Source organism: Oncorhynchus tshawytscha, linkage group LG31 (assembly GCF_018296145.1).
Source record: "Oncorhynchus tshawytscha isolate Ot180627B linkage group LG31, Otsh_v2.0, whole genome shotgun sequence".
Classification (NCBI taxonomy): Eukaryota; Metazoa; Chordata; class Actinopteri; order Salmoniformes; family Salmonidae; genus Oncorhynchus; species Oncorhynchus tshawytscha.
This window is the reverse complement of record NC_056459.1, coordinates 40879132-40894687: the sequence shown is the minus strand read 5'-3', so window position 1 is coordinate 40894687 and position 15556 is coordinate 40879132. Positions and strand designations below refer to the sequence as shown.

Sequence of the window (15556 nt, the reverse complement as noted above, 5' to 3'; positions counted from 1 at the left end):
AGTCATTGTCTCTGATTGGGAACCATATTTAGGTAGCCTGGGTTTCACTGTGTGTTTGTGGGTGATTGTTCCTGTCTCTGTGTTTTCACCAGATAGGGCTGTTTCGGTTTTCGTTACGTTTCCACGTTTGTTGTTTTTTGTAGTTTTTGTATTGATTTGTGTTTTACGTTTGTTGATTAAACATGGATCGCAATCTACACGCCGCATTTTGGTCCGACTCTCCTTCACCAAAAGAGAACCGTTACACTGTGGGTACGGTGATATTGTATTGTAGGTTAATTGTCACACTTTACTCCTTGGACCTGGTCTAGATTGTAGAGGTCGATGGTCGTGCCCCAGCGGAAATCGAATTAGCATAATACAAAAATCCACACACAATGACACGTTGTAATAACACACACAATGACATGTTATAATAACACACACAATGACATGTTATAATAACACACACAATGACACGTTCTAGTAACACACACAGATTTTTATGTTTTTTAAATCAAGTCAGAAATTTCTATATGAAAATTACAAACTTCAGAACTCATTTTAAACCTCAAATACTCTACGCTGCCCATGTTGTTTTTACCTTGGCCTCTTCGTTCACATCCCAGGTGAAGGAGACAGCGTTGTAGGCTATCTCCTCAATGTTACCGATGGTGTTGAAGCTCTCCTTATAGTCCGCTGGAGGGTAGGAGGGATGTAGGGAAGGAAGGAGGGAAGGAGAGAAGGAGGGAAGGGAGGAAGGAGGGATGGAGGGAAGGAGGGATGTAGAGAAGGAGAGAAGAAGGGAAGGAGGGATGGAGGGAAGGAGGGATGGAGGGATGGAGGGAAGGAGGGAAGGAGGAGAAGGGAGGAAAGAAGGGAAGGAGGGATGGAGGGATGGAGGGAAGGAGGGATGGAGGGAAGGAGGGAAGGAGGGAAGGAGGGATGGAGGGAAGGAGGAAGGAGGGAAGAAGGAGGGAAAAGGAGGGATGGAAGGAAAGAGGAAGGGATGGAGGGAAGGAGAGGGATGGAGGATGGAAGGGAGGGAAGGAGGGATGAGGAAGGAGGGAAGGAGGGATGGAGGGAAGGAGGGAAGGAGAGAAGGAGGGAAGGAGGGATGGAAGGAAGGAGGGATGGAGGGAAGGAGAGATGGAGGGAGAGGAGGGAAGAAGGAGGGAAGGAGGGAAGGAGGGATGGAGGGATTTGGAGGGAAGGAGAGATGAGAGGAGGGAAGAAAGGAAGGACACAGGGATTTAGAGAAGGAGGGAAGGAGAGAAGGAGGGAAGGAGGGAAGGGGGATGAAGGGAAGGAAGGATGAGAGGAGGGAAAGAATGGAAGGTCAGATGGGATTAATTCTCACAACACATGCTCAACCTTCCACCCAGCTGAAGTTTTGAGTGTCAATGAGAAGAAATGCAGGATGAATATATAAATGGTGGAGGAAAAATATTATTCAACACTATCAAACATATCTACAGTTGAAGTCATAAGTAAGTAATTTTCCAAGCTGTGTATGTAAACGTCTGACCCACTGAAATTGTGAAACAGTGAATTATAAATGAAATAATCTCTCTGTAAATAATTGTTGGAAAAATGACTTGTGTCATGCACAAAGTAGATCTCCTAACTGACTTGCCAAAACTATAGTTTGTCAACAAGAAATTTGTGGAGTGGTTGAAAAATGAGTTTTAATGACTCCAACCTAAGTGTGTGTAAACTTCTGACTTCAACAGTAGGTCTTGTTAGTTCAAATTTGACAAGTGGTTTTCTTTTATTAAAACAACAAGTGGCTATCGCAGAAAACCCCACACCAACTCTATCTGAAACCACTATAAACATATGCACAGGCCAATATGATAAAGTTGTTATCAGCTAAAACAGGAAGCCATTGTTCAGGCTGATTAGGAACTCTGTGGTATCAAACAGCAAGTTCTTGATATCTCCTATCTGGCAATGTAAACAAACTCCCTGGTTTCAAAACAAAGCACTGGTAAATACAGGAGGCTATTCTTATTTCATCTACCACTATTACCCCAGGACATGTCAGTTCATCTACCACTATTACCCCAGGACATGTCAGTTAATCTACCACTATTACCCCAGGACATGTCAGTTCATCTACCACTATTACCCCAGGACATGTCAGTTCATCTACCACTATTACCCCAGGACATGTCAGTTCATCTACCACTATTTCCCCAGGACATGTCAGTTCATCTACCACTATTACCCCAGGACATGTCAGTTCATCTACCACTATTTCCCCAGGACATGTCAGTTCATCTACCACTATTTCCCTAGGCCATGTCAGTTCATCTACCACTATTACCCCAGGACATGTCAGTTCAACTACCACTCTAAACCCCTCTACCCTCAAAACCTCTCCACCCCTAAACCCCCTCTATCCCCTCTACCCCAACCCTCCCCAAACCCATCTACCCCCAAACCTCCCTAACCCCAAATTTCCTCTACCCCCAAAACTCCTCTACCCCCAAAATCTCAGTACCCCTAAACCTCTCTACCTCAAAACCCCTATACCCCCAAAACGTCTCTACCCCCAAAACTCCTCTTCCCCCAAAACCCGTCTCCTCCCACAACTCTATCTACCCCAAAATCCCTTCTATCCACTCTACCCCCAAACCCCTATACCCCTCTAGCCCATCTAACTCTTCTACACCATCTAACCCCTCTACCCCCAAAATCCCCATCTAACCCCTCTACCCCAAAACCCATCTACCCCCAAAATCCCTTCTACCCCCAAAACCCCATCTAACTAATGTTCCCTCTAAGCTGCGCACTTGTGCGGGCGCGCAGTTGCCCTGAGACTGCCGTGCAGCTCCACCGGGACTGCCAAGGAGAATACATATCAGAGATGTTGTTGTAGGCAGAACACATCGGAGTAGGATTCTATTGCATTGATATGCACCACTCAGCCCACACATACCAGTGCGGCATTACCAATCAGAGCTGCAGTAGGCCTATATGCAAAATAGATCATTGCCATATATGGATTTGTGCCATTGACTTTGAACTGGACTGTGTTTACAGTGTGAGCGGTAGTGAGTAGATGAACTGGACTGTGTTTACAGTGTGAGCGGTAATGAGTAGATGCGCTTGTTTTGAGATCAGAGTGAGAGCTACATGTAGCCACGTGTGTACATTTTGTTCATATCCTTTGCTAGTTAGTGAGTTACTAGCCCAGTTATAAATAATTTGTAGTCAGCAATTGGGGAGTGAATGCTTCATACAAGAGCACAAAACATGTACATTTCTAGACATCTTTGAAAAGCAAGTCAGGTAAAGAGCTTTTTTTTGGTCTTAAAGGGCCAGTGCTGTATTTTGAGGCAGTCTTGAATAAGCTAAGTAGCCAATATGTAGAGGGTAGCATAATTTGTCTGATTCTCTGTAATAATGGTATGGGAATAATAATGCATTTTATTTTGTAAAGTGGTTTCTTGCATCAAACAACACAACAACATTTTCCATCACCTCCTTGTCTGAGTGGATAAAGGTTAATGTCAAGCCCTTCATGTTTTTTTCAAAAGTCTCATGGAATGAGGCCTACATTGAACACCACACATTGGCTGCTACTGTAGGCTGAATGATAGCTGTTCTATTTCCATGGTAAAATGTTATGGGATGCATTTTCTCCATTGTTTCTGATGGAAGGCCACTCTGGTAGACCTACATTATGATCACGTAGCCACAGTAGCCTACTTGACCACTGTTAAAACTGTAACTTAAAGTGGGTACAGTAAATGTGCTCTGTTTCACAGAATTTTCACAAAGTTCAAGTTTGCGCTCACCAGACCTGAAATCTGCTCAGTGACATATGTGACAGCTGTACATGTTTTACTCGGGTCTTTAAACCAGGCCTCCTGGCTGGCTCAGTGAGATGGAGATCAATCAATCAATCACATGTATTTATAAAGCCCTTCTTACATCAGCTGATATCTCAAAGTGCTATACAGAAACCCAGCCTAAAACCCCAAACAGCAAGCAATGCAGGTGTAGAAGCACGGTGGCTAGGAAAAACTCCCTAGAAAGGCCAAAACCTAGGAAGAAACCTAGAGAGGAACCAGGCTATGAGGGGTGGCCAGTCCTCTTCTGGGTGTGCCGGGTGGAGATTATAATAGAACATGGCCAATATGTTCAAATGTTCATAAATGACCAGCATGGTCAAATACTAATAATCACAGTGGTTGTAGAGGGTGCAACAGCACTTCAGGAGTAAATGTCAGTTGGCTTTTCTTAGCCGATCATTCAGAATCTGATACGCATCACTTATGAAGCCCTTTTCCCCACTAGGAGATAAACAGAATAATAAGTCAAAGCCTGGCTATGTCACTCCACTCCCCACTCCATTCCAGGTTTTCACAGGTGCACAGCCAGTCAGTCAGCCAAGCAGTCAGGCAGGTTGCATCCTGGTCCTCGTCCGTTAGTTCCCCGTTAAATAGATCCATTCAAATCCCAGGTCCCATGACACACACAGCCTCAGGCCTCCAAGCCTCCAGGCAGAGCCAGGGAACAATCCTGAACCAACTGCTATTCAAATCCCAGCCTAGCCTGGCGGTGTCATGTTGCACCTCCCATGTGCTGCTGCCACTATCCAGACCAGACCTGGGCTGTACTACAGTTTACTGTTTGTCATTTGACCAGGGGGTCACCTCTCTCCTCTTCTGCTACTAATCCTTCAGGGTCAGGTTAGCCTAAACCCCCACCCCACACAGACACAATGACATATGGGTAAATTAAGCTACAGTATAGTTAGGAAGCAAGCCTGATGAACCAAACCATTGATCTTTCTGACGATACCAACAGATTTCATTACTTTGCTACAGACAAATTGAATATGATTTTTTCAGGATAACTTTTCATCAATTACAACTCCCTGGAATCTAGTGGATGTGACTTGTTCTATTTCATTCCCACCAATTGAGATTCTTTCTCTTTTTTATTAAATGCATTTATATCTTGGCCCTGGTAGATGCACAGCCGTTTGCAAAAACACATTGTTCTCTAATATAAACATAACTATTTAACGAATTATATGCATAATCATGAAAAATATAATAATGTAATTTACTAAGTAATATTTCATGATCAACCGTGTCAAACGCTTTGGATAAATCTAAATAGATGCCTAGAGTGTATTCATTGTTGTTCACGGCTGTAAAGATTTTTATCCACAAGTTGCAAAAGAGACATATCTGTATCTGAAACCAATCTCATCATGACCTGCTGCTGACATCTTTAAGATACCAATTACCTCCTTCACATCAGGAGGATCCAACTGAAGCGGAGAAGGAAAATGTCCCTTAATATAATCCAAGGCATTTCCATCAACTTCCTCTATGTTCTTTGACAAATGTACCACATTCACAACAAAGGTATTACATTGACATGAAATGATATCAGGATCACTATAGGTCTGATTTCCAACAATACATTGAGGTGAAATAGTTGTAGATGCCTTTCTCTTATTAATTAAACAGCTTTTCCAAGTTGACTTTATTCATTCAACAAGTGGTTTCAGACTAAATAACCGCTCACTTCCTCATTGAGTAATACACTGTCTGGATGATATGCATATATCTGTTATATCTGAGGCCTAGAGTGAAAAACGAATTATATGCTGCCTTGACAGACATGACAGGACTGGGACAAATGGGAAAAGTGCATTGTGATATTCTGTTGATATTATGATAAAACAACAACAGACAACCAACTGCTAAATCATGTCACTAAATCATGTCAATTGTTTAGACATGTAACAAACACATCCCACATATTCATTTACTAGACTTAATATCAAACTCTGAGCATAACATCACCCTTTCAGCCCCTCAGGCCTCAATCAGAGAGGTACAACACAGAAAGGTACACTGGCTGGCTGAGGCATTCCTCTCTCTGTCCAAACAAGCCATGCATTTCTCCCATCTGCCTTCATTCTCCCACCTTACATACCACCACTGCTGCTTCTCAGCCTCTCTCTGCAGGTCGCAGCTTGCCATGTGGAACAGATCCTTCATGCCTCTCAGTCAGACTCACTCAACATGACTGGAGAGAAATGGTTCACATTCAAATACACCGACTGATAATTGCGAAATGTTTGTCAGTAAAAACTGTGACCCACTAAAAATACATTTAAAAAAAAATCAACATCCACTTGTCATTTTAGAATGTGCAAAATTAAGCAATAGAACCACGAATGAGAGGCATGCTTCTCCTTTCACTACAATCCCCCAGGAAATGTTAATTATCTACGTAACTATACGGGACTAACAACACCCAGTCATTAACTGAATTAATGCCCCTCAACAGCACAATGGAGAGGAGGGATATGAAAGGGAGAAGAGAGGAGGCGAGGAGGAGGGATATGAAAGGGAGAAGAGAGGAGGTGAGGAGGAGGGATATAAAAAGGGAGAAGAGAGGAGGCGAGGAGGAGGGATATGAAAGGGAGAAGAGAGGAGGTGAGGAGGAGGGATATGAAAGGGAGAAGAGAGGAGGTAAGGAGGAGGGATATGAAAGGGAGACGAGAGGAGGTGAGGAGGGGTATGAAGGAGATCTCTCTCTGTGGAACAGTGACTGGTGGTAGGCCCAGGCAGGGGGATGTGACTGGTGGTAGGCCCAGGCAGGGGTATCTGACTGGTGGTAGGCCCAGACAGGGGTATGTGACTGGTGGTAGGCCCAGGCAGGGGATGTGGAACAGTGACTGGTGGTAGGCCCAGGCAGGGGATGTGACTGGTGGTAGGCCCAGGCAGGGGGATGTGGAACAGTGACTGGTGGTAGAGCCAGACAGGGGGATGTGACTGGTAGTAGGCCCAGGCAGGGGGATGTGGAACAGTGACTGGTGGTAGGCCCAGGCAGGGGATGTGAATGGTAGTAGGCCCAGGTAGGGGGATGTGGAACAGTGACTGGTGGTAGGCCCAGGCAGGGGATGTGACTGGTGGTATGCCCAGGCAGGGGGATGTGGAACAGTGACTGATGGTAGGCCCAGGCAGGGGGATGTGGAACAGTGACTGGTGGTAGAGCCAGACAGGGGATGTAACTGGTGGTAGTCCCAGGCAGGGGGATATGACTGGTGGTAGGCCCAGGCAGGGGGCTGTGGAACAGTGACTGGTGGTAGGCCCAGGCAGGGGATGTGACTGGTGGTAGGCCAGGGCAGGGGATGTGGAAAAGTGACTGGTGGTAGGCCCAGGCAGGGGGATGTGACTGGTGGTAGGCCCAGGCAGGGGATGTGACTGGTTGTAGGCCCAGGCAGGGGGATGTGACTGGTGGTAGACCCAGGCATGGGGGTGTGATTGGTGGTAGGCCCAGGCAGGGGATGTGACTGGTGGTAGGCCAGGCAGGGCGATGTGGAAATTGTGACTGGTGGTAGGCCCAGGTAGGGGGATGTGGAACAGTGACTGGTGGTAGAGCCAGGCAGGGGATGTGACTGGTGGTAGGCCCAGGCAGGGAGATGTGACTGGTGGTAGGCCCAGGCAGGGGGATGTGACTGGTGGTAGGCCCAGGCAGGGGATGTGGAACAGTGACTGGTGGTAGAGCCAGGCAGGGGATGTGACTGGTGGTAGTCCCAGGCAGGGAGATGTGACTGGTGGTAGGCCCAGGCAGGGGATGTAACTGGTGGTAGGCCCAGGCAGGGGGCTGTGGAACAGTGACTGGTGGTAGGCCCAGGCAGGGGATGTGACTGGTGGTAGGCCAGGGCAGGGGGATGTGGAAAAGTGACTGGTGGTAGGCCCAGGCAGGGGATGTGACTGGTGGTAGGCCCAGGCAGGGGGATGTGACTGGTGGTAGGCCCAGGCATGGGGGTGTGATTGGTGGTAGGCCCAGGCAGGGGGATGTGACTGGTGGTAGGCCAGGCAGGGCGATGTGGAAATTGTGACTGGTGGTAGGCCCAGGTAGGGGATGTGGAACAGTGACTGGTGGTAGAGCCAGACAGGGGGATATGACTGGTGGTAGGCTCAGGCAGGGGATGTGGAACAGTGACTGGTGGTAGAGCCAGGCAGGGGATGTGACTGGTGGTAGTCCCAGGCAGGGAGATGTGACTGGTGGTAGGCCCAGGCAGGGGATGTGACTGGTGGTAGGCCCAGGCAGGGGGATGTGGAACAGTGACTGGTGGTAGAGCCAGGCAGGGGGATGTGACTGGTGGTAGTCCCAGGCAGGGAGATGTGACTGGTGGTAGGCCCAGGCAGGGGGATGTGACTGGTGGTAGACCAGGCAGGGGATGTGACTGGTGGTAGGCCCAGGCAGGGGATGTGACTGGTTGTAGGCCCAGGCAGGGGGCTGTGGAACAGTGACTGGAAGTAGGCCCAGGCAGGGGATGTGACTGGTTGTAGGCCCAGGCAGGGGGCTGTGGAACAGTGACTGGTGGTAGGCCCAGGCAGGGTGATGTGACTGGTGGTAGGCAAAGGCAGCGGGATATGACTGGTGGTAGGCCAGGCAGGGCGATGTGGAAATTGTGACTGATGTGGAACAGTGACTGGTGGTAGAGCCAGACAGGGGGATATGACTGGTGGTAGTCCCAGGCAGGGTGATGTGACTGGTGGTAGGCCCAGGTAGGGGGATGTGACTGGTGGTAGGCCCAGGCAGGGGGATGTAGAACAGTGACTGGTGGTAGAGCCAGGCAGGGGGATGTGACTGGTGGTAGTCCCAGGCAGGGAGATGTGACTGGTGGTAGGCCCAGGCAGGGGGATGTGACTGGTGGTAGGCCCAGGCAGGGGGATGTGGAACAGTGACTGGTGGTAGAGCCAGACAGGGGATATGACTGGTGGTAGGCTCAGGCAGGGGATGTGGAACAGTGACTGGTGGTAGAGCCAGGCAGGGGATGTGACTGGTGGTAGTCCCAGGCAGGGAGATGTGACTGGTGGTAGGCCCAGGCAGGGGATGTGACTGGTGGTAGGCCCAGGCAGGGGGATGTGGAACAGTGACTGGTGGTAGAGCCAGGCAGGGGATGTGACTGGTGGTAGTCCCAGGCAGGGAGATGTGACTGGTGGTAGGCCCAGGCAGGGGGATGTGACTGGTGGTAGACCAGGCAGGGGATGTGACTGGTGGTAGGCCCAGGCAGGGGGATGTGACTGGTGGTAGGGCAGGGGGCTGTGGAACAGTGACTGGGGGGGGATGTGGAACAGGCAGGGGCTGAACAGGACTGGTAGGCCCAGGCAGGGTGATGTGACTGTGGTAGGCAAAGGCAGGGGATATGACTGGTGGTAGGCCAGGCAGGGCGATGTGGAAATTGTGACTGGTGGTAGGCCCAGGTAGGGGATGTGGAACAGTGACTGGTGGTAGAGCCAGACAGGGGATATGACTGGTGGTAGTCCCAGGCAGGGTGATGTGACTGGTGGTAGGCCCAGGCAGGGGGATGTGACTGGTGGTAGGCCCAGGCAGGGGATGTGGAACAGTGACTGGTGGTAGATCCAGGCAGGGGATGTGACTAGTGGTAGTCCCAGGCAGGGAGATGTGACTGGTGGTAGGCCCAGGCAGGGGATGTGACTGGTGGTAGGCCCAGGCAGGGGATGTGGAACAGTGACTGGTGGTAGAGCCAGGCAGGGGATGTGACTGGTGGTAGTCCCAGGCAGGGAGATGTGACTGGTGGTAGGCCCAGGCAGGGGGATGTAACTGGTGGTAGTCCCAGGCAGGGGGATATGACTGGTGGTAGGCCCAGGCAGGGGGCTGTGGAACAGTGACTGGTGGTAGGCCCAGGCAGGGGATGTGACTGGTGGTAGGCCAGGCAGGGGGATGTGGAAAAGTGACTGGTGGTAGGCCCAGGCAGGGGATGTGACTGGTGGTAGGCCCAGGCAGGGGGATGTGACTGGTGGTAGGCCCAGGCATGGGGGTGATTGGTGGTAGGCCCAGGCAGGGGATGTGACTGGTGGTAGGCCAGGCAGGGCGATGTGGAAATTGTGACTGGTGGTAGGCCCAGGTAGGGGGATGTGGAACAGTGACTGGTGGTAGAGCCAGACAGGGGGATATGACTGGTGGTAGGCCCAGGCAGGGGGAATGTGGACCAGTGACTGGTGGTAGAGCCAGGCAGGGGGATGTGACTGGTGGTAGTCCCAGGCAGGGAGATGTGACTGGTGGTAGGCCCAGGCAGGGGATGTGACTGGTGGTAGGCCCAGGCAGGGGGATGTGGAACAGTGACTGGTGGTAGAGCCAGGCAGGGGATGTGACTGGTGGTAGTCCCAGGCAGGGAGATGTGACTGGTGGTAGGCCCAGGCAGGGGATGTGACTGGTGGTAGACCAGGCAGGGGGATGTGACTGGTGGTAGGCCCAGGCAGGGGGGATGTGACTGGTTGTAGGCCCAGGCAGGGGGCTGTGGAACAGTGACTGGAAGTAGGCCCAGGCAGGGGGATGTGACTGGTTGTAGGCCCAGGCAGGGGGCTGTGGAACAGTGACTGGTGGTAGGCCCAGGCAGGGTGATGTGACTGGTGGTAGGCAAATGCAGGGGGATATGACTGGTGGTAGGCCAGGCAGGGCGATGTGGAAATTGTGACTGGTGGTAGGCCCAGGTAGGGGGATGTGGAACAGTGACTGGTGGTAGAGCCAGACAGGGGATATGACTGGTGGTAGTCCCAGGCAGGGTGATGTGACTGGTGGTAGGCCCAGGCAGGGGATGTGACTGGTGGTAGGCCCAGGCAGGGGATGTGGAACAGTGACTGGTGGTAGAGCCATGCAGGGGATGTGACTGGTGGTAGTCCCAGGCAGGGAGATGTGACTGGTGGTAGGCCCAGGCATGGGGATGTGACTGGTGGTAGGCCCAGGCAGGGGGATGTGGAACAGTGACTGGTGGTAGGCCCAGGCAGGGGGATGTGGAACAGTTACTGGTGGTAGGCACAGGCAGGGGGATGTGACTAGTGGTAGGCCCAGGCAGGGGGATGTGGAACAGTGACTGGTAGTAGTCCCAGGCAGGGAGATGTGACTGGTGGTAGGCCCAGGCAGGGGGATGTGAACAGTGACTGTGGTAGGCCCAGGCAGGGGATGTGGAACAGTGACTGGTGGTAGGCCCAGGCAGGGGATGTGACTAGTGGTAGGCCCAGGCAGGGAGATGTGACTGGTGGTAGGCCCAGGCAGGGGGATGTGACTGGTGGTAGGCCCAGGCAGGGGATGTGACTAGTGGTAGGCCCAGGCAGGGGATGTGGTACAGTGACGGGTGGTAGGCCCAGGCAGGGGGATGTGGAACAGTGACTGGTGGTAGGCCCAGGCAGGGGAGATGTGACTGGTGGTAGGCCCAGGCAGGGGATGTGACTGGTGGTAGGCCCAGGCAGGGGGATGTGACTGGTGGTAGGCCCAGGCAGGGGGCTGTGGAACAGTGACTGGTGGTAGGTCCAGGCACGGGGATGTGGAAAAGTGACTGGTGGTAGGCCCAGGCAGGGGATGTGACTGGTGGTAGGCCCAGGCAGGGGGATGTGAACAGTGACTGGTGGTAGGCCCAGGCAGGGGGATGTGACTGGTGGTAGGCCAGGCAGGGGATGTGGAAATTGTGACTGTTGGTAGGCCCAGGTAGGGAGATGTGGAACAGTGACTGGTGGTAGAGCCAGACAGGGGATATGACTGGTGGTAGGCCCAGGCAGGGGGATGTGGAACAGTGACTGGTGGTAGAGCCAGGCAGGGGGATGTGGAACAGTGACTGGTGGTAGAGCCAGGCAGGAGATGTGACTTTGGTAGGCCCAGGCAGGGGGATGTGACTGGTGGTAGGCCCAGGCAGGGGATGTGACTGGTGGTAGGCCCAGGCAGGGGGATGTGACTGGTGGTAGGCCCAGGCAGGGGGATATGGACGGGTCACTGGTGGTAGGCCCAGGCAGGGGGATGTGGAACAGTGACTGGTGGTAGGCCCAGGCAGGGGAATGTGACTGGTGGTAGGCCCAGGCAAGGGGGATGTGACTGGTGGTAGGCCAAGGCAGGGGATGTGGAACAGTGACTGGTGGTAGGCCCATGCAGGGGGATGTGACTGGTGGTAGGCCCAGGCAGGGGGATGTGACTGGTGGTAGGCCCAGGCAGGGGGATGTGACTAGTGGTAGGCCCAGGCAGGGGATGTGGTACAGTGACGGGTGGTAGGCCCAGGCAGGGGGATGTGGAACAGTGACTGGTGGTAGGCCCAGGCAGGGAGATGTGACTGGTGGTAGGCCCAGGCAGGGGATGTGACTGGTGGTAGGCCCAGGCAGGGGGATGTGACTGGTGGTAGGCCCAGGCAGGGGGCTGTGGAACAGTGACTGGTGGTAGGTCCAGGCACGGGGATGTGGAAAAGTGACTGGTGGTAGGCCCAGGCAGGGGGATGTGACTGGTGGTAGGCCCAGGCAGGGGGATGTGGAACAGTGACTGGTGGTAGGCCCAGGCAGGGGATGTGACTGGTGGTAGGCCAGGCAGGGGATGTGGAAATTGTGACTGTTGGTAGGCCCAGGTAGGGAGATGTGGAACAGTGACTGGTGGTAGAGCCAGACAGGGGATATGACTGGTGGTAGGCCCAGGCAGGGGGATGTGGAACAGTGACTGGTGGTAGAGCCAGGCAGGGGGATGTGGAACAGTGACTGGTGGTAGAGCCAGGCAGGGAGATGTGACTTTGTGGTAGGCCCAGGCAGGGGGATGTGACTGGTGGTAGGCCCAGGCAGGGGATGTGACTGGTGGTAGGCCCAGGCAGGGGGATGTGACTGGTGGTAGGCCCAGGCAGGGGGATATGGACGGGTCACTGGTGGTAGGCCCAGGCAGGGGGATGTGGAACAGTGACTGGTGGTAGGCCCAGGCAGGGGAATGTGACTGGTGGTAGGCCCAGGCAAGGGGGATGTGACTGGTGGTAGGCCAAGGCAGGGGATGTGGAACAGTGACTGGTGGTAGGCCCATGCAGGGGGATGTGACTGGTGGTAGGCCCAGTTAGGGGGATGTGGAAATTGTGACTGGTGGTAGGCCCAAGCAGGGGGATGTGGAACAGTGACTGGTGGAAGAGCCAGACAGGGGAATATGACTGGTGGTAGGCCCAGGCAGGGGGATGTGGAACAGTGACTGGTGGTAGGCCCAGGCAGAGGGATGTGGAACAGTGACTGGTGGTAGAGCCAGACAGGGGATGTGACTAGTAGTAGGCCCAGGCAGGGGATGTGACTGGTGGTAGGCCCAGGCAGGGGGATATGACTGGAGGTAGGCCAGGCAGGGGGATGTGGAACTGTGACTGGTGGTAGGCCCAGGCAGGGGATGTGACTGGTGGTAGGCCCAGGCACGGGGATGTGGAAAAGTGACTGGTGGTAGGCCCAGGCAGGGGATGTGACTGGTGGTAGGCCCAGGCAGGGGGATGTGGAACAGTGACTGGTGGTAGGCCCAGGCAGGGGGATGTGACTGGTGGTAGGCCCAGGCAGGGGGATGTGGAAATTGTGACTGTTGGTAGGCCCAGGTAGGGAGATGTGGAACAGTGACTGGTGGTAGAGCCAGACAGGGGATATGACTGGTGGTAGGCCCAGGCAGGGGGATGTGGAACAGTGACTGGTGGTAGAGCCAGGCAGGGGGATGTGGAACAGTGACTGGTGGTAGAGCCAGGCAGGGAGATGTGACTTTGGTAGGCCCAGGCAGGGGATGTGACTGGTGGTAGGCCCAGGCAGGGGATGTGACTGGTGGTAGGCCCAGGCAGGGGATGTGACTGGTGGTAGGCCCAGGCAGGGGGATATGGAACAGTCACTGGTGGTAGGCCCAGGCAGGGGGATGTGGAACAGTGACTGGTGGTAGGCCCAGGCAGGGGAATGTGACTGGTGGTAGGCCCAGGCAAGGGGGATGTGACTGGTGGTAGGCCAAGGCAGGGGGATGTGGAACAGTGACTGGTGGTAGGCCCATGCAGGGGATGTGACTGGTGGTAGGCCCAGTTAGGGGATGTGGAAATTGTGACTGGTGGTAGGCCCAAGCAGGGGGATGTGGAACAGTGACTGGTGGAAGAGCCAGACAGGGGATATGACTGGTGGTAGGCCCAGGCAGGGGATGTGGATGTGACTGGTGGTAGGCCCAGGCAGAGGGATGTGGAACAGTGACTGGTGGTAGAGCCAGACAGGGGGATGTGACTAGTAGTAGGCCCAGGCAGGGGATGTGACTGGTGGTAGGCCCAGGCAGGGGATATGACTGGTGGTAGGCCAGGCAGGGGATGTGAACTGGACTGGTAGGCCCAGGCAGGGGATGTTACTGGTGGTAGGCCCAGGCACGGGATGTGGAAAAGTGACTGGTGGTAGGCCCAGGCAGGGGGATGTGACTTGTGGTAGGCCCAGGCAGGGGATGTGGAACAGTGACTGGTGGTAGGCCCAGGCAGGGGATGTGACTGGTGGTAGGCCAGGCAGGGGATGTGGAAATGTGACTGGTGGTAGGCCCAGGTAGGGAGATGTGGAACAGTGACTGGTGGTAGAGCCAGACAGGGGATATGACTGGTGGTAGGCCCAGGCAGGGGGATGTGGAACAGTGACTGGTGGTAGGCCCAGGCAGGGGGCTGTGGAACAGTGACTGGTGGTAGGCCCAGGCAGGGGGATGTGACTAGTGGTAGGCCCAGGCAGGGGATGTGGTACAGTGACGGGTGGTAGGCCCAGGCAGGGGGATGTGAACAGTGACTGGTGGTAGAGCCAGGCAGGGGATGTGACAGGTGGTAGTCCCAGGCAGGGAGATGTGACTGGTGGTAGGCCCAGGCAGGGGGATGTGACTGGTGGTAGGCCCAGGCAGGGGGATGTGGAACAGTGACTGGTGGTAGGCCCAGGCAGGGGGACTAGTGGTAGGCCCAGGCAGGGGGATGTGGTACAGTGACGGGTGGTAGGCCCAGGCAGGGGGATGTGGAACAGTGACTGGTGGTAGAGCCAGGCAGGGGATGTGACAGGTGGTAGTCCCAGGCAGGGAGATGTGACTGGTGGTAGGCCCAGGCAGGGGATGTGACTGGTGGTAGGCCCAGGCAGGGGGATGTGGTACAGTGACGGGTGGTAGGCCCAGGCAGGGGGATGTGGAACAGTGACTGGTGGTAGGCCCAGGCAGGGAGATCTGACTGGTGGTAGGCCCAGGCAGGGGGATGACTGGTGGTAGGCCGAGGCAGGGGGATGTGGAACAGTGACTGGTGGTAGGCCCAGGCAGGGGGCTGTGGAACAGTGACTGGAAGTAGGCCCAGGCAGGGGGATGTGGATGTGACTGGTGGTAGGCCCAGGCAGGGGGCTGTGGAACAGTGACTGGTGGTAGGCCCAGGCAGGGTGATGTGACTGGTGGTAGGCAAAGGCAGGGGATGTGGAACAGTGACTGGTGGTAGGCCCAGGCAGGGTGATGTGACTGGTGGTAGGCCCAGGCAGGGGGATGTGACTGGTGGTAGGCCCAGGCAGGGGGATCTGACTAGTGGTAGGCCCAGGCAGGGGGATGTGGTACAGTGACGGGTGGTAGGCCCAGGCAGGGGATGTGGAACAGTGACTGGTGGTAGGTCCAGGCAGGGAGATGTGACTGGAGGTAGGCCCAGGCAGGGGGATGTGACTGGTGGTAGGCCCAGGCAGGGGGTGTGACTGGTGGTAGGCCCATGCAGGGGGTGTGACTGGTTGTAGGCCCAGGCAGGGGTCTGTGGAACAGTGACTGGAAGTAGGCCCAGGCAGGGGAT

General features: G+C 54.2%; 1 protein-coding gene across 1 annotated transcript in view; it reads right to left on the bottom strand.

The window, feature by feature from the left end:
• Positions 1 to 15556, bottom strand: part of grhl2b (grainyhead-like transcription factor 2b) — a 136668-nt gene that overhangs the window by 70491 nt on the left and 50621 nt on the right. Inside the window, exon 8 of the mRNA XM_042309971.1 lies at positions 584 to 678. Coding sequence (XP_042165905.1) covers positions 584 to 678 — 95 coding nt within the window. The remainder of the gene's footprint in view (positions 1 to 583; positions 679 to 15556) is intronic.